Source organism: Hydra viridissima, unplaced genomic scaffold (assembly GCF_058129835.1).
Source record: "Hydra viridissima isolate aposymbiotic clone 2 unplaced genomic scaffold, HvirCarnegie_v1 scaffold_4, whole genome shotgun sequence".
NCBI lineage: Eukaryota > Metazoa > Cnidaria > Hydrozoa > Anthoathecata > Hydridae > Hydra > Hydra viridissima.
The window spans coordinates 19,046,981-19,066,203 of record NW_028324303.1 but is presented as its reverse complement, the minus strand read 5'-3'; the positions used below and the strand labels follow the sequence as shown (position 1 = coordinate 19,066,203).

Sequence of the window (19,223 nt, the reverse complement as noted above, 5' to 3'; positions counted from 1 at the left end):
AAACAGATATCAATTATTGAGAAAAACACTCGCTTACGCTTTGAAAATAGATGACCAAGTCTGCTGTATTTCTTTCTTGTGTAGAATTGCTACTCTTAGGTAGCAAAGCGACAAATGTTTATAATGATAATGATGAGATAAAAAATGTTCCTGAAGATGAATTGAAGAGTTAACTACATGAAAATGTTGAATCTTTGACATTTTATTGGAAATAATTTCATTCAAAAAAATTTCATCAAGAAATGACCAAAAAAAATGCGAAAATTAAACTTTGCATTAGATTTTAAAAAACGTTTTCTTAAAACATGAAAATACCGTAAAAACGAGGGCTATTTTATAGCATCAGGGTGATATTTTTGATTTTAAAATTTTTTCTTAGTTTTCAAAAATTTGGGATATTTGCAAAGATGAAACATGATGAATTATGATTAACTTTAAAGTATATTAGGGCCTCAAAGTAAATTTGTAACAAAGACTACCATTCACTCGGATTTTAATACCATTCATCATAGGGATAGAAATGTTACTCAAAGAGAGAGTCATAGAGGTTTGTGGCTGTTTAAAACACAAAACTTGAAAATAATTAGGCTAACTTTACTGCCCGTTACCTAATTTTTAAAAAAAGTTTAAATAAAATGCTATTTTAAAAAAATTTTCCAAAAGCTGTCGACCGAAAAAATAAGTAGCAAATCTACACTCAGATCAGTCTAATGATGATGATGATGATGATGATGATGATGATGATGATGATGATGATGATGATGATGATGATGATGATGATGATGATGATGATGATGATGATGATGATGATGACCATAGTTAAATTCGGTATTGCAACCTCTTTTTTCGTTTATGTGGATTATTTTTCGGTATTGCAACTTACGCGTTCGTTTTTGCAACTTAGGCTTCGTTTTTGCAACCTCATCATTCGTTTTTGCAACCAAAAAGGATGAAAATTCGTTTTTGCAACCCGCTAAAGTTGTAATCGGTACCGGTTTCAATATGCTTGAGTTCCGCCATTAAGTTTTCTCGAGAACTCGATGGAAATTTGTTTTAAAAAGTTTTGAAAAGTTTATTGTTATCATAAATTTAGTTTTGTAAAAAGGCTATTAAAAAAATATAACTTAGGCTATATTTCAAATAGATGTTGTTTAATTGTAAACATATAAGATGCGATGATTTGCAATGTTGATTAGTAACGCATGTTTAAGTTACTAACACAAAAAAGGTTAGTAATTAATTGAATTGAAAGTTTCAGAATGTTTAGTCAAATATAAATACTATTTTTAAAATGGTTAAATAACAAGTATGCTTGGGGGACGCTTTCTTATCTGGAATCACATGTGCCTATGTAAAAAAATAATTGACATCAAATGCCAAGGAGGAATAATTGGGGATAGCTACGTTATCTGTAATGTATGTACAGGTATTAAGTTATTGATGTTTCTAATGCTTTTTTTCCCTTACTTGAGCTCTAATACTTTCAACATAAACACATTTTGTGTTAAAAATACAACATGACACTATTCAATCATATCCAATCTTAAATACTTGCTCTAACCTTAAGCATTTTTCAAAGATAAAGCTAAATTCATTCAATTGCATAAATCTATAAATTTTAGAAGTTATTTCATACAATATTCAAATTTTTTGAACTAGCTGTAGCTCAAAAAATGCAATACTTAATCATCAATAATATGCAAGAATTTTATTGTATATTACTTAAACTTATTACATAGTAATATTTTTGTAAAGACATTGATGTATTTATATGCAAAAATCTATATCATAAGATAAAATTGTAAGAATAAAATTTATATTACAAGAAATTTATATTATAGGGGAGACCGGTTAGACTTCAGATAATTTTAAATGAAACTGACCTGATTTAATAATTATTGCCCTTTTTTAAACAAATTTTTATGGATACTTTATACATTTTCTACCTAAATATTCAATAGTTAAATGTCTTTTTGTTTTTTTTATGAGACCATGGAACATTGTTGAGTGTTTAATTAAGCATCAGCTTCAAACAGTCTACCCCAGTGGAGTGTATTGAAAAAAATTAAATGAATTTTTCCTTCTAAAGAAAAGAGCCCAAACTATGGCAGGTAATGTAATTAGGAACTGAATGTTTTAAAACTATAGTCGCAGGTCCAACATATCAACCATAGACAATATTGTTCTAGTGTCAATAGGATGGCAGATTTAAAAGTGTCCATGGTCTCCCTGTGTCTATAGTCTACCTGTCTCTCCTAGATTCCTTTAAATTTTTGTAAGAGTTTCAATATAGATATAGAATTAATTTATAGAATTTCATTATTTCATTATTTAGGTTGCTGCAAAATTTCCCCAACAAAAAAAGATAATTTAGTTGGTAGAGGTAAATTTTTAATTGTTTATAAGTAACAAGTTTTTTCAAAGTTTATTACAATTTATTTATTGTAAAGATATATAAGTTGATAATTATATGATAAGTATATAAAAATAAGTTTTAAACTATTAAAAGCTTTTTTAGCAACTAAGTTTGTTTTATACTTTTAGAAAGATAACACTAATTAGTTATGTAAAAATGCTTGTTAATTATCCACAGGGTTATTAATTTTGGTAAATAATTAAGAAGAATAATGTAGTAACCAATTAAAAAGAAAAAAACTTGAAAAGATAAGAAATTAAACTCACTTTTTGGATATCTCAACCAAAAAACCTTTTTCTCGACTAGGCACAAGTTATTAGAGGGAAGAATCACTACAGCACACAAATTATTTAGCTTTCACTATAGCACCCAAATTATTAAACTTTAAAGGGTTTTAATTTTATTACTCTTAAAGTTAAAGTAATTAATAATTCAAAAATAGAATATTTTATTTTAGGAATCCAAAAAATGATAAAAGAAAAAGTAGAGGAAATTGCTTCTTCTCTCTTACTTAGATCAATATTTTCTGGTCAGGTATTGGCAATACTAATTGGATGTTTAGGTTTAGTTTTTTAAATATGTTGATATAACAAGTCTGTTCTGTTATATAATTTATACTCAGGGCAGGTGAAGCTTTTTAGTTATAAAAAGGCAACTCACCTGTAAAAGAAATGATAATGTGTATATTGTGTGTGTGTGTGTGTGTGTGTGTGTGTGTGTGTGTGTGTGTGTGTGTGTGTGTGTGTGTGTGTGTGTATGTGTGTGTGTGTGTGTTATCTGTATGTGTGTGTCTGTGTGCGTGTGTCTGCATAATATATGTATATATATATGATAAATATAGAAAACTAAAGGTAGGAGAAGCTTGGATGATCACATTAAAAATAAATATAATTAGAAATAAATTTGAAAAACAACATGTCAATGCATTGACTTTTAGGTGTACAGTTACAGATATGATTTATTTATTGCAGGAAGACAAAGTAAAAGTATGTTAAGTTGCATATTTTTAAAAGTTTTTAAGATTTTAATCAAAGATAAATTAGTCAAAGATAAATGCACTAAAATGTAAATGGTTTTTTAAAACTTGTTTTATCTACAAGAAAATTTATGTGATCAAGAACTGATTGATTTATTAAGTGAGGACCAACAACACTAGCTATTTAATGCTTTGGCTCAAACATAAAATTCTATAAAAGTAAATTTTAAGTTTGTGTTCTTTAGTGCATCATCTAATAATAAATTTGAAGTATACTTGTAATGTAATAGTAGCTTGGTTCAAATATCTTTTAAGAATTCGAAAATTCATTGTATAACAGTAAGTATAACTAAAAAAAGATTCATTGTATAACTAAATGAAAATGAAGAGCCACAGTGTTTAAAGTTTTCAATCAATTCAGAACAATTAAAAATGATAAAAACATTATTTTCCACTACAATATCTGGCCACCAGAGTGTTGTTACATCAAATGTGAAAAGTATTATTAATCAAAATAAAGAAGCTAAAGAGTTATTTAAAGATTTTACTACTGAGCAGATGTTGCAAAAGTACGTTATAAAAAAATGACGTTTTTCTACAGAAAACTGTATTAGATATTTTTTATAGATATATATATATATATATATATATATATATATATATATATATATATATATATATATATATATATATATATATATATATATATATATATATATATATATATATATATATATATGTATATATATATATATATATATATATATATATATATATATATATATATATAATTTTCGAGTTTTTTTTTTTAATCAATAAATCGTTATGATCTCTCAAATAATATGTTAAACCTCTCATAATTTTTTTTTTTAATCAAATGAGAAATATGATTTTACTTCTGTTAATTTTGTATATTTCATTTTTGTGCAGTTAGTTCACATAAATCTTTTAAAAATTATTTTTGATGTAAACTTAAATCTATTACTTTAAAACGTTAATAGATTTTCGATTTACCCATTTAAAGTTCTTAATTTAAAACATGACATTTCGTAAGTACCGAAAATCCCATTATAATGAGGGATGGATCATTTATTTTTCAATAAACTAAAACAAGAGGTGTAAGGGTTACATTTTTTTCAATAATGTATACTTAATTAAATTATGAGCAATCCATTTCTGGGTACGTTTCTTTTGCAAAAATTATTTTTCATGATTTTATCCCGAAATCCTGTCAAGTGTGGCTTAATCTAATAATTTAAATTACCTAAAACTGAAGCGTATATAAATCTGATATAAATAAGATATTCTAAACAATCATACGCCACCACAATATATTTGCTATATAGAAACTTATTTAATAGTTAAAGTTTCTTGCCTGTTATAGCTGAAATAAATAATACTAAAATGATATTTATGATACATTTGACGTTGACTTATGACGTAGTGCGATGCTTGAGATCAAATCTCTGCTTAACCGGGCACGTCATCCTCTTTTTGAGGCGGTTTATAAAGACTGTTACCTTACGTGTTGTATATAAAATTACAAATGTATCCGATACAAAACTAAAATGCTCATTTAAATAAGTATAGCTGAGATAAAGGTAGAGGGGCGGCTGTAGGAACGAGTATCTTCAGAATCTTAAATAAAATATATTCAGTTTACAAGGTTCTTCAGATTTATTTGACCTAAATTTTAGGAATCTAATTAGGCCTGTAAATATTACCTTTTGGCGTTGTGATAAAATTTCTGTTTTCAATCAATTTTTGGACACCATTCCACACCTCTCATAAGAAAAACACAAGCTGTTCACTTTCTGTTTATTATTTACTGGTTGCGTAATGTGCACATACGCATGAGCTGAGGCTTTTAGATACCTAAAAGAATTGCTACTAGGGCCGAACCTGCCTTAAACATCCTTATCAGATCCAAAAAATAAGTCCCTCGAATTTTAAATAGGTCATAATCCAACGCCAACTTAATTTTTCGCATTTTTTTCTTATTGTTGAAACCTTAAACTTTTGAAATTTTTAAAATAACTATTTTCCAAAAGAAATATAATTAGATTATTACTAGGATTGGCGTTTTTTCTAAAATTTTGACATAAAATAAACAAAAAATCATAGTTTTTATTAGAGTTCGGTATTGCAACCTTTGTGTTCTCGGTAATGCAACTTTTTCAACATATCCATTTTACTGTTAAAATTGTATTCCTTTTTGACGGTAAACTATTCTATTATCTTTCATACCAAATGTAAAGGAATACAACACCCATTTCCATTATTACATTTTTACAAAATAAAATTTGTGGTTTTTTTAGTTTTTTCATGAAAGTTATAACTCAAGTATAATTAGTAACAAGTTATAGACGGTTTGAGAAAAAAAAAAATTCATGATAAATTATGTTTTTGGGGTTATATGATAAAGCTGATCACTACTTTTTTAGGGGTGATTGACTCCTATTAATGTTTAAAATCATATCAGAACAAAAGTTTAACCATCACCCTAACTTTTCCTATCAAATGTAACAAAACATTAAAACTTCGGTACTGCAACGCGCCGTTAAATTGGAATGAAAGCGCAAGGTTGCATTACCGAACAAGTTTACACATACTGATGATGATGATGATGATGATGATGATGATGATGATGATGATGATGATGATGATGATGATGATGATGATGATGATGATGATGATGATGATGATGATGATGATGATTGATTGTTTAGCAAACAACTGATTGATATTGAGTTTTTGGTTGTTGTATGTGTGTATAGTCCCTTTTTTAAAGGTTTCAATAGAAAAAAAAACCCTAAATGGCTTGGTAAAGTAAATGATATCTTATCTTAATTTTCAAGGATTTTTCTGTTCTGCTTTTGTAGCATTGTGCATTTCTAACACTTTTCTCACTTCATTTTTACTACCACATCTTTGAATATGCTAGAATCAGAACCTCTTAAGTACTCCATTCTTTCAATGGACTATTAACTTTATTGCAAAAATTTTCGGCATTTAATTCTTTGAACTCTGATAATACTGTTCCGAAGAGCAAAACGTTCTCAAATTATGCCCTGTAATTTGGTACCGCAAACTAGTATGGCATGACTGAGTCGCTACATGAGAAAATTCAGATTAACAAAGTTTTAGCTATTCTTTAATTATTCTTAAATTATATCATTTTATCCGAACCAAAACGTTTGTTGAAAAAATGAAATTGTGGTTGTAAAAATAAAGCTTTTTCAAATTTACCAATATTCTTTTGGTGAATCTCATGCTGATTCAAGAATATTTTTAAAAAGTAACGTAAATCTATAAATTTTAACTTTTTATCATTTAGTCGTGCAAGTTTTCTTTCATATTTGCACTTCGCAATGGAACACAAGTTTGTTTTTTAAAATGCAATTTTACAATGAAATTCTTCATATTTTGCGATTAAAAGTGGAATGACAAGAGTCGCGAGAGAAGGTTTTTGGTTTGCTTTTTTGCCGAAATGTCTTTTACTCCGTTTATAGTTAAAACAATTTTAAAAGTAAAACATTTATTAAAGTTATAAAATATAGCAAAGAATGCTTGTATATTTAAGCTATTCCGTGGAATTTCTAAAAAATGCTAAGAAATTCCATGCTTTTTTGTGAAAAGAAACAATCATGTAAAAACATTCGTAATGTAATCTTTTTGCAGCACAAATAAATTAAACGTAGCAAGGTTATTTTGTTTGTTTTTAACTACACTTTATTGAAGTTACTAACTTATCTTAACAAATTATCGTAGGCGTAATTTAATTTCCGTTAACCATCATAACCAGTAAGTAAAATAAATTGCTGATTAATTTTTAAAGAGCAAACAATTGATGACGACATCCTATGGTTATATCGCGCCTTAACAGTAATCGTATGGATATCGTGTTGCCAACTTTTTTTAATCTTGGTATCACTAAATTTAACAAAAGACAGGACCAAATAATTGTGGCGACAGAAATCAACAAATTTGACATTCAATGCAGAATATTAACAAATTAAACAGTACTCTCCTTCTAAATGCTCCAAAACGATTACAACCAATTTAACTTATACAAAAACTTTGTTTTTAGCGGAAAAAAAAGAAAACTTTCTAACAACCAAGTAAAAATGAAAATTAATGAAAGAATAGCACCAGGCGCACAAAGAGAAAGATGAATTCGATTTGCTTTTAGAAAGCCGATAACAAAGCTATTGGAAGCATCTGGAACCCTAGTTATTATAAAACTAAAAGACTCAGCCGTCTTCTCAAATCTTTATTAAATAAATGCGTTTCACCAGCTCGAACTTGCGCCGGAATCGAGATTTATAAAAAAATTTTCAATACAAAACTCAAATTAGGCGTTTTACAAGACAAAATTTTTTAGTAAAAAATTAAACTTTAAACTTTGAAATGTACGAGTTTGGAATAGACAAAGTTAAATTTTTTTAGATTTGCAGTTTCAAAGGAAGGAATAATACCACATCCAGAAAAGCATCAGAATATCAAGAACATATCTGTATCAGAAAACATTAAAGCTTTTCAAAGCTTTCTCCGACTCATAAACTATTTCAAACATTTTATTGTACACTACAGTAGAATTACCCTTTTCGTAACCTTCTTCATAGAGAATCATTATGGACTTGAAACTTTGAGTACAACTTGCGCATAATAGTCATACGGGACTAGAGAAAACTAAATCACTACTTAGAAAGTTTACTTTCCGGGCCTAGACACAAAAGTAAAACAATTTGTCAAGCACTTGGTAAATAAAATCCACCAGTCGAACTATTAATCAAACCAAGACCATGGGAAGTTTGTGACCCGGTTAAGATAGATTACCTTAGTCCTTCACCAAACGTATTTTATTTGGTAGTCCTCGTAGACCAAACATCAAAATTTCTGATTGTCGATATTATACATAATACATCTGCTGACCTCCTTACTGATTTTCTACAGAAAACAATCGCAGTATATGGAATACCAAAAATAGTTGTTGGCGATAATGGACCATCTTTTACTTCATTTAAGATTAAGACACTTTTAAACAAACTGAATATTCAACACAAACGAATCACGCTCCTTTGGCCATAAGCAAACTCAAAAGCCAAGTTTTTTATGGAATCACTGAGTAAAAGAATACAAACAGCCTAAATTGAACAAAGAGACTTTAATAAGACAAGAAAATGCTAAGGTATACAGAAAAAAATATCACGATTTAAAATACCACGCAAAAAATCCAAACTTAAATATTGATGATACAGTACGGATAAAACAGAAAAGATGTTCCAAAACGGCACCAGTTAAGTTTAAACCCAACACAATTACAGCAAAGAACGATACAATGGTTACTGCCAAATCTCCAATTGATAACTCGCAAAAAACTCGGAATGCTTCACACATGAAGAAAGTACCAATGAATATACAGTTCAATTCAATATCAATTAAAAAAGAGGGAGATGAGGAATACTCCCTTAACTAAGTGATGTCTCCAGGGAAGAAAAGAACACCTACAATGCCGATACAACTAAAAAGTCATTATCAAGAACCAAAGCCGAAGACAATACCAAACAGAGAAAGATTTCCTATAGAACTATGGAGGAAATGCTAATACATACTAGAGCACAAACAATAAAACATTTTATTTTACAGAAGGGAAGATGTGAGAATGTACTCCGAGATGGAGAGCTGAAAAGATATTTATCTTGTTGTAATTTAGTATTCACTGTATAGAAATAACCGATAAGAAAAGGTTGTAGTATATCTTTAAATGTTTAAGAGCTTAAATTATTTTGTTTCCCAAACGAATTGAACGAAAGTTAAGACTGTACCTTTTCCCGGAATTAAAATAATTTAGCAGAGACAACTTTAAAGTTGAAAAAATAATAATAACAGTTTTAAAAAATGATTTAAATTTAGTGTACCAATAACCTTTTTAAAAAAACACTAGACTTAGTATGTCTAGTGAACGACCAAAATTAATAATTTCGGCCGAAACCGAAAGTACCGAAATTTCGGTTCAGTAAACCAGTAACCGAAACTTGAATAAAACTGAAACCGAAACAGGCCGACATTTTCGGTTTTACTGAACCAAAATTTCGGTACTTTCGGTATCGGCCGAAATTGTCGATTTTGGTCGTTCACTAAGTATAGCGCAACCTATCGGTTTAATTACGTCATTTTACGGCTTCATACGATTTTTTTGAGGTTCACGATATGCAAGCAATTACTAACGATAACTGTTTGAGTATGTAATAAAATTATATACATATTGTATGGTATCTCTACTATGCATTTATATCTCTACTATGCATTTATAGAATTATCTGGTATCTGTTAAAATTAAATTTTAGTTGGTAAAGGGTCTTATATTAAGACTGTGATAAAAAAAAAGGCGGAAATATGAAATGACTTCTTTATCAGTCATTCCAATAAGTCGAATTTTAAATAAATTTGTGTTTAGACATACAAAGTTATAAAAAAAATATATAAGATGCAACAAATAAAAGTGCGATACATAACTTATGGTATCTTACTTCAACCTTTAATTGCGCAGAACTGCAATTCGACAAAATCCTTTAAACTTATTTTTCAAAAAAAATAAATCATCTATGAATATTAGAGAAAAGACAGAAGTTATTCCGAATGCAACAATAAAAAAATAAAATTACTTGCATTTGTAAAACGTTATTATTTAAACTGTGGAATTAAAATTCCGACGAGAAATTTGACTAATTTGTAATTTTAAGTATCTGCTTGAAAGGTTCGTTAAAACTAACGTGTAAATGAAATTGTTTGCTCAAAATTTCTTTTAAGAATTATGAGAACCTATCAATAAACTTAATGCGATCGTTGTCCCAAACCAGTTTGAGGGTTGATAGCGTATCAATACTTCTATAAACGATAATCCTATCTCAATGATAATCCTATCTCAATGATAATCCTATCTCAATGATAATCCTATCTCAATGATAATCTTATCAATCATAATCCTGGCCATGATAGGTGCGTTGTCTTTTTAAGAATTTAAATTAGCTGAAAAAAGTATGTAATCTTATTTTAATTGACAACATAAAATTTCGTAAAATCTAATTTAATGGCATAAAGTTTCGCAACTTACGGATATTTATGTTTACGAAACGTAATTAACAACTCTTCGCGTTGCACAGTGGAGTATTTCACATGAAAAGTTGAACAAAATTATTTTATGTTTATTATCGATGTGATATGTAGTAAAAAGAAGTTTAGGGTCATTATATTGTATTAAAAACGATTGGTCACACATGAAATGTAAAAAATTTATATATTAAAACAAAAAATACATATTTTTATACATCTTACATACTTTACAAATACCTACAACTTCGCAACTATTTAACATAACTAGCAATAAGCAACCCGTAATACGGGTTATGGTCGGTCTGTTAATTTATGGTGGCTGTTTTCCACAATTTAAAGTTGCGAAACCATTACTAATACCCTTTTAGAAAAACGCCTTCAAATTTAAAAAATTAAACCATCTGTAAAATTAAAATAAAAAGTATGCGGAGGTAAAATAATTTACCAATTACTTAACATTATTTGAGAAATTTAAAACTGACGTGTCAAATCAGTGTAAGGCAGAACCATTTTCCTCGACTTTACTAAGTTCAAAACAATACGTTTTTAGTTACTGACAGAAAATAATAACACTTCATCATGCTTTAAATTGACGAAAAAAGCTAACTTTTTGTTATATTTTTTTATAACATGAACTTTAATTAATAACAGTAGTATAAAGCGAACGTTAATTATACATAAATTATTAATTTTTTGGTATCCCCTTGATACATGTTTCTTTAAAAAAGGAAATTGTCTTTAAAACGTTAAATGCACACAACTAAATAAATTTATTAAAAATAACTGAACATTTGACCATTACTATTTATGGCACAAATCTGACCATTTTTATATATGGCCTCTTTGTTTCAACAGTTTTTAGCAAACGGTAATTTGCTACAATTTACTGAAAATTCCTTTTGCTACTCGAAATTTAATTCTCTTAAATGTTTTGACACTAATAAAGGACCTCCCTTCCCCGTTTTGGCATTAATGGTGGTCAGGAGAATAGAGTTATTTTTATTAAGAGTAATCAAATTTTTGATGAAGACCTTTTACCAGAATAATAAAATGTGAAACAATGATTTAAGAATTTAACATATATAAGAATTTATCTTTCCTCAAAATTAAGCTAATTAATTAGTTAAACACCTTATAAAATTTAAGTAACTCGATATTTGACAAATGAGCAAAACTGCAATACTCACCCCCCCGTTTAAAAAGATCCCCTAAGTTACTTACAACAGATTATTAGGCATAAAATAGAGAAAATTAAAAAAAAATTGAACTAATTGCATATATTTATATCATTTTAACTGACAAAAATTTACAATAAAAGGTAATCAGGTTTTCTTTTTATAAATCGTATAAATGCGTCAATCGTAAATCTTAAAGAAAAAAAAAAAAAACCACATAAAAACTGAACATGGATTTACCTATTTATAGTAACCTATTTTGACATGGCAGTTAATATAAACATTTATCGAAAATGTAACTATAAAATCTGTTTCGAAGTGCAAAGGATTAACAATACTAAAATAAATTTTTTTAAAAAAAAAAAAATCAAATTAAGATATAAACTGCATTTTTAGCATAATGTTGGCTTTTAGTAAATAAATAAAAGCAGTAAGTTCCAATAATGAAACTACCTATTATTCATTTTTAACAATAGACACCAACGTGAAGGTAAGCCAAGCAGTCTATCAACACAAAACATCACAACAATAACACATAGCAATAGAATATTTACACCCTTGATCCTAATATCCAGCGAAAATAATAAACCAAATTAAAATATGAAAGGCAAACCTAGAAAACCAATTTAAAGTTAACTATATATTTATCTTTTTACTAAACATATAACTACATAAAAGTATATTTGTTTTTATGTTCAATACTTATTACAATAGTTATTCAATTACTTCAAATTTAGGACATGCAAACACCCTAGATTTAAAGATCAAGGTTGCATACTCTCATACACATTACGCTAAACATTAACAGACATTATTATGTGTTTTGAGAATAATTAAAAAAGGCTAGACAACACAACCTAGCTCCGAAGCAGTAACTCCGCCTGGCACTAAATGCTGCCAAGTCACAACTCTGCTATAAATACATTGCTTGGCTGGCAAGGTTATCAATCTTGCTCAACATAATGCCAAATCACACCACTTTGAAAACATGGAAACAACATAATTTAAACATATATACAGCTATAAACAAATATGGTTTCCTATAACACATTTGATTAATAATCTTTTCAATTTGATGAAGAGTAGCTTGTTCAGCTATTAGAAGTGGGACTGAGTGGTGAATGAAATCTTCCATCATAAAAAATTTGTATGTATTCCAGAGATGTAAAGAATTGTCAGGTTCACAAAAGGTCAAAATAATTGAAATCAATTGTCTAATTTTCTTTGGCATATGTGTTAAAACCGCCTCAAAAAGAGTATTCTGCCATTCAGTGTCATCTTGCAACAGACTTTTCAAAACACATGCTTCACGAAACGTTTCAAGGACAATACCATTAACAGTATGCACATCCTCCCAAGATGTTGCTCCTTTTGCTTGTAAAAGTAACAGTCTAAGAAAAAACAATACTCCAGTTTGATTAACTTTATACATTCTTACTATCACCTTATTACCACCCCTTTATCTAACCTTCCATTTACAATGTTTATCATCAAATATAAAGTGATAAGGAATGTCTACATACGAATAGCAATATGCTCTTTCATTTTCAGTATTTAACTTAAACCATGCCATTAGGTGCATATCACGCTGAGCTGCACGATCTAAAGCCATATGTTCTGCTCCTTCTCTAAAATACAACAATTGATTTTCAGGTAGATGTTTACCAAGTCACAGCACTTTAAAAACACGGAAAGAGCATAACATAAACATATGTACAAACTATAAGCACAATAAATGTGTTTAAATATGTATATAAGGTTAAATATATACTAAAATAAATAAATACCATATATACATATTTAAACACATTTTTAAAACAATTATGTAACACATATTAACACATACACAAACAGTAAAAAAACACTTTACATTATTATAAAAACACATTGATAAAACAACTATAAAGCGCTTATTACCACACACACATACATATGAAAAAAGCATATATGTAAACAATAAACGTGTGCAAACAAAAATTCTAAAAATGACGCAAGAAAATATAAAAAGATACAAAATATATATTTACAAACAATTCTCTTTACCTTCTTTTTTTTCTCATAAGAACTGTAATCTTCATAACAACATTTAACCTTTACATACAATAACATGTGACATGCCATATCAGTGTTGGCACAAAAGTTTAATTTATTTTTCTAAATTTTCTAAAGAAGAAAAAAAATAGTTAATAGCATCACAGAAATTTCAAAGTATTAATAACCCTTTTATGGAAATAGCATTAGTATAACTTTAAATAACATCCATTCCCCTATTTTCTTTCTAAAAAATAAAATAATAAAAATAAAACTGCTAAAAGAAAAACTAAAACAAACAAAATCTATACGATTTAAAAAATTAAAATCCTTTCTTCTTTAGATCCTTTCTACTTTATCTAATAAAAATTTAAATCCTTTCTACTTTATCTGATAAAAATGTATATATAACTATTTCATATACTTACTTCAATTATAATATGATATATAATTGATTAAGATGATTCTTTATGTAATATATCTAAACTAATAATTAAGTTCCAAAAGGAAAAAAGTTTTAACTCGCTCAAAAGATCTTTCTCCAATGGCCGCGTGCATTTGAAGAACGCGCTCTTTCAAAGCCTAGTAACTAATTCAAAGCCTAGTAACTAATGACGAAACGACGTTAAACGTTAAACGTTAAACGTTAAACGTTAAACGTTTCTGTACTAATTATATTATAGATGACAAATAACTAAATTTATGTTACTAAAAAGGATAATCACACTTGAAAGATGCGTCTAAACCTATACTGGGTTTCTTAATCACTGAACTTAATCCTTAGGTTATAACTGTTGTCATGAACTTTTTTTCGTAAAAGGATTAACTCCTATGGTTAATCCGCTACAAGGGGCTAATGATTTGACAACTAAACAATTTGAAATTAGCAATTTAAATTTATTATTATAGCCCTATATTTAATCCAAAATAAAATAAAATTTTTTTGTACATGTCAATGCAATCATTTTCAATCAGAATCAATATCTGATATATCATCAATCGTCATTGCTTGTGAGTCTTCTAATGTTTCCGGCATCAAGAGTCCCATGTCTCACTGGAGAACGGTTTTCTTTTTTTCTGGGGTCTTTTTCTCATACTGCTTAGCAAAGGATCCGAAGTTAGCAGAAGCCTGTTTAAAATATCTCTATTACAGTTTTCTCGCGAAGACTTCCTCGTATAATTCTGCCGATAAAGACGGAAATGTTTTTTTCTGGCTTCGGCTGCTTCTTCTGATAGCTTGCCAATAGGCAGTATAGCCTGTTCAATTATTGTGGTGCCATGTCTTAAAACGTTATGCATAGTCGGCGTCATTGGGTGCCATCCATATAAATTAACATAAAGTTTAGCCGTCTTATTTGCAAAATTTTTAAATTTTTTTACATTAAATTGATGCCCACTCAATATTGCTTCCAAAATGACATTACATTTTTTTATAAGATTTTTATCAACCCCTGTGATGCGGGAAGCGGTTAAGGGATCGGTGAAAAATCTTCTTGATGAATTCCCATCATTACTGTTCCCAAATCCAGCCTTAGGAATATCAACCGACAGCGCTAATTCATCTTAAAAGGCATTTTGAATTTTTTGTTTTGTTTCCGCTACTATTTTTTTATCTTCTTCTGTCCTTGCTTGCCATTTTTTTATTGGTATTTTATATGATATATGCAGCTAGGATTCAAAAAATTTGATTCTTGCGTGCATTATTGATAGCCCAAATTTCAGTGTTTCACGGCTTTCTGTCGTTTTTTTTATTCAAGTCATTAAAATCTTTTGAAATTTGGCCACATATATAGCATATCATTGTTGATGTCGTATTTGTAGCAGCATTGCAAACTTTTCCATCAATCATAGTAAAAAAAAAATACATGCTTTATTTGCAAATTAGCAAATAGCGTTCATTATTTCACTTTTTCTGAAGCCTTTCATTTGGTTCTCTACGCATTCGATTTCATCATTCGTTACGTCTTTGCTCTCCCGAATAAAATATATTTTTATTGGTTGGCAATACCTTGTAGATGATGGTGCTGGGTTTTGCCAAAGCACTTTCTTTTGGTTACCAATATGGCATATGAGCTGTAAATAATTCTTTCTTTTTCATTTAAAGTTTCAATAGCTTCGTTCAAATAACAACATAATTGCCAAGACGTGTGATCCAGAAGATCTTGTAATTTAATTTCTGAACAAGATTCTGTAATTGTTATCGATTCTGTAATTGTTATCGATATTCTTGTTGGCTGCATGAATAATTTCATATTGTTTTTTAGTCACATCACCTTCCTCAAAATTTGACAACGCTTCTGATGGTGTGTGCTTTTTAATGTTATCTTCAGTAGATGTGTCACTTTTTCTATATTGTTTGGCTTTTGTTGGTGTAAATAAAATTTCCTTTATAACGTTAGACGCGTCACTGTTCCCTGCAGCACCTGACTCATTTGAGCAGCATACATCAACTGCTCACAAGGCATATGTTCCCTTAAAACCCTTGTTTTTCGCCTTCTCGTTGGTGAATTCGATTCACAAAATTCTTTTGACGGTCGGCCGGGTATTGCCATCGTCCAAGTTGGTAGAGCTATGGTGGTATTGAGCCATTGTTTGTTATTTTTTAAAAAACGCTCTCTTTTACAGCTAGCGTCTTCCCATTTTTGTTTAAATTAGAACATAAATGGTGAAAAAATGGTTTTTAGTGCACTTTCTTCATTTGCAGGGCATTTAGTTATGTTTTTAAGGTGTTCTAATAAAAAAACGAATTTGTCGTCAATTTTTTTCTCGGAACTTTGCTCCAAGTCTTCATAAAGTGGTCGTCTAGTCATCTCTATTGTGATAGCTTGAGATTCTACAATAAAAATATGAATTAAATAAAATTAAAGTTTTAATCACAAAAAAAATGTTTTTGTCTTATTGACTAAAAAAAATTAAAAAAATCTTAGGGCGCGTACATGCGCAACTTTTTTTTTTTTTTAATGGTAAATAGAATATCTAAGGTTTACGTGAAGCACAAGCTCGTAGCTTAATAAGGCTTAATTGATATTCAAAAACACTTTTTAATATCGTGAATATAAAAAAAAACGTTAAATTTTTTACATCAAATATAATTGATGAGAAATGTGACAGTAACATATAAAATAGAGAAAATAAATATACCAAAAGTATGAGCTTACCTTCTTTTTCAATATCCATTGTGATTTTTAAAATTTGTCACTAACCACAAACTCAAAAAACTATTTGTAATAATGCTCGTCAACAGGAACGTTGAAAAACAATTGAATTCATTACCACAATTACTCGACTTTTAAAGCTGCCCCAATAAGGTGGAAGGGAGATGGGTAACCGAAATGACCAATTAGGGATGTAACCTTTATTAAGCTTTAACAATGCACCAATGAAAACAGAATTTGACAAAATTTTAAAAATCGACTTTTGATCAACTTTTTCGTATAAATACTCCACTGTGCGTTGGTTTGACAATGTTCTAACTGACATTTTTGCCAAAATTGACTTAATCATTTTATTAGGCTATTTAAATCATGATGAACAAAATAAACTGAAATTTACAGCGATATAGCGCAAAACAACGCTATATCGCTGTAAATTTCAGTTTATTTTGTACTACTTCTCTTAATTTGAATTGCTATTCGTTTACAATAGCAATTCAAATTAAGAGAAGTAGTACAAATTAATACTATGTTGTAAAAAAACACAATTACTATTTACTAATTATCGACAAAAATAGTCCTCATTATTACAAACACTGTGACTTCTAGTATAGTGACTTTCGTATGTGGGACTTTCGTAGATGCACTGTGACTTCTAGTATAGTGACTTTCGTATGTGGGAAAAATGCAAATATGATCTTTAATGCGAGTGATGTGTTCCTCATGAATGCGTTGTGTCTTGTGATCATATTTTCCTCGTCCATCTTTGCCTGACACACCACCATTCTCCCGTTGGTTGACTAACGCACGATTTAGTCGACCGCTGCTAATGTCAAATATCGCCAAGAAGTATGGTTTGCAAACAGTAACGGGCTTATTATCTGCAAACACAGAGTATACTCGTGCAAAACCCTTTGCATGTTTTTTTTCATTTTTCGTAATTTTGTTATTTCTTACTCTTGGTCGTCTACGTTCTACTGTTGATTGTTTCACGCAGCCAGCAAGAAACAGATTTTGTGCATCAAAATCTCCTAATTTCCAGAAATTTTCAAACAGAGTATTAGTCTGCTCTAAAGTCAAATTTTCAGCACATTTGTTTTTGCTACTGTGATTTATTAAATAATGTTCGTTTAATTTCTTAGCTTTTTGTAACGTTCCGCCATGCTTTACATATTCGCTACCTGTATTTCGTAAGCGCTTAATCACATTTTTCTTCCAGTTCATTACACAACGTTTTCGTTTTCGAGGGCGTTGATCGGTTACAATCGGAGATTCAGTTGTTACATTCGGAGATTCAGTTGTTACAATCGGAGATTCAACTGCTACAACCGGTGAATTATCGGCTAAAATCGGAGATTCAGCTGCTAATGTAGAACGTTCTGTCTGTATATCTGCTGCTAAGTTAGGATCTGCAATTGTTGTATCTGTAGCTAGAGATCTCAGAACCTTCTCGCACTTTATCAATGCCAGTGACACCATGTGTGCGGCTCGTGAATGCATGTTTACACTATCCTACAATAAATATTTTTTAAATATTACATACATTCAGAATATTATTAGAAAGAATAATGTACATGTACACAACATGCATGCAAGTGCTCCCCTAGCTAGATGTTATCAAAGCCACAAAATAGACCTTTCTAAAGAGGCTGTAACTTTGGTAGTGGCAGACCATTATATCTACTGTCTAACAAATCAATATTTATATTCCTGCTGAGAGCAATTGAATAAATCTTATATTATCGCTCACCAAACTATTTCAGTTTTGTCACTTTATAAAGTGTGAAAGTGTATACTTCACTATATTAATATAAAACCATAATCAGATATTCATTTAAAGCATCTCTCCTGTACAAATGTTATTCTTGTTCTAATATAATAATAATAATTCTAAGAAAATGTGTAGTTTATGTGGTTTTGAATCTTGATTTCTTACATTAAAGCACTATCAATGGACTTGGTCCACTATTACTCTCTATACCTGGTGATTTATTGTTAGAGTAAAAATGTGCTGCCCTCTGTTGAATAAGAAATAAATGTGTTATGGACTAGGTCCATTATTGCTCTAAAAATATAGCAAATTTTTAGCAGTTTTACATACATAAGGGTCATTTGAAAAAAATTGGACTTGGTCCACTTTTACTCTCATAGGCTCATATGTAAGGTCATAATTTCTGTCAGTGTTAATGTATGTTGGTGTTAACGCATGTAATGTCTTAATGTATTTAATGTGTTGAAATGGCGCGGTTGTAAAACTGTATAGAAAGGGATTGTAGTTTGTAAATTGTATGATTCGCAGTCAGATGGGAAAAATAATATCAAGATCAAAAAGAAAACAGTGACTCTTTAGTGCCTTA

At 29.3% G+C, this 19,223-nt stretch overlaps 2 protein-coding genes across 2 annotated transcripts; both read right to left on the bottom strand.

The window, feature by feature from the left end:
• Window positions 1-11,770: 11,770 nt before the first annotated feature.
• Window positions 11,771-14,311, bottom strand: LOC149890329 (uncharacterized). The gene is made up of 4 exons (XM_090085794.1): window positions 14,143-14,311; window positions 13,727-13,846; window positions 13,207-13,311; window positions 11,771-13,074 (listed from the first exon to the last, which is right to left on the bottom strand). Exons 2-4 carry the CDS (start codon window positions 13,759-13,761, stop codon window positions 12,654-12,656), a joined length of 561 nt encoding a protein of 186 aa, XP_089941920.1. The 5' UTR covers window positions 13,762-13,846; window positions 14,143-14,311; the 3' UTR covers window positions 11,771-12,653.
• A 3,113-nt stretch (window positions 14,312-17,424) lies between these two features.
• On the bottom strand, window positions 17,425-18,366 carry LOC149890328 (uncharacterized). Its single transcript, XM_090085251.1, has one exon. It carries the CDS (start codon window positions 18,364-18,366, stop codon window positions 17,425-17,427), a length of 942 nt encoding a protein of 313 aa, XP_089941377.1.
• Between the last annotated feature and the right edge of the window lie 857 nt (window positions 18,367-19,223).

Coding starts and splice junctions, on each gene's coding strand:
- LOC149890328 (XM_090085251.1), bottom strand. CDS start 18,366: ATGCATTCACGAGCCGCACACATGGTGTCACTGGCATTGATAAAGTGC.
- LOC149890329 (XM_090085794.1), bottom strand. CDS start 13,761: ATGAAGATTACAGTTCTTATGAGAAAAAAAAGAAG. Junction 13,312..13,726: donor CTTATGAGAAAAAAAAGAAG/GTAAAGAGAATT, acceptor GTTGTATTTTAG/AGAAGGAGCAGAACATATGG. Junction 13,075..13,206: donor GAAAGAGCATATTGCTATTC/GTATGTAGACAT, acceptor GTTTTTTCTTAG/ACTGTTACTTTTACAAGCAA.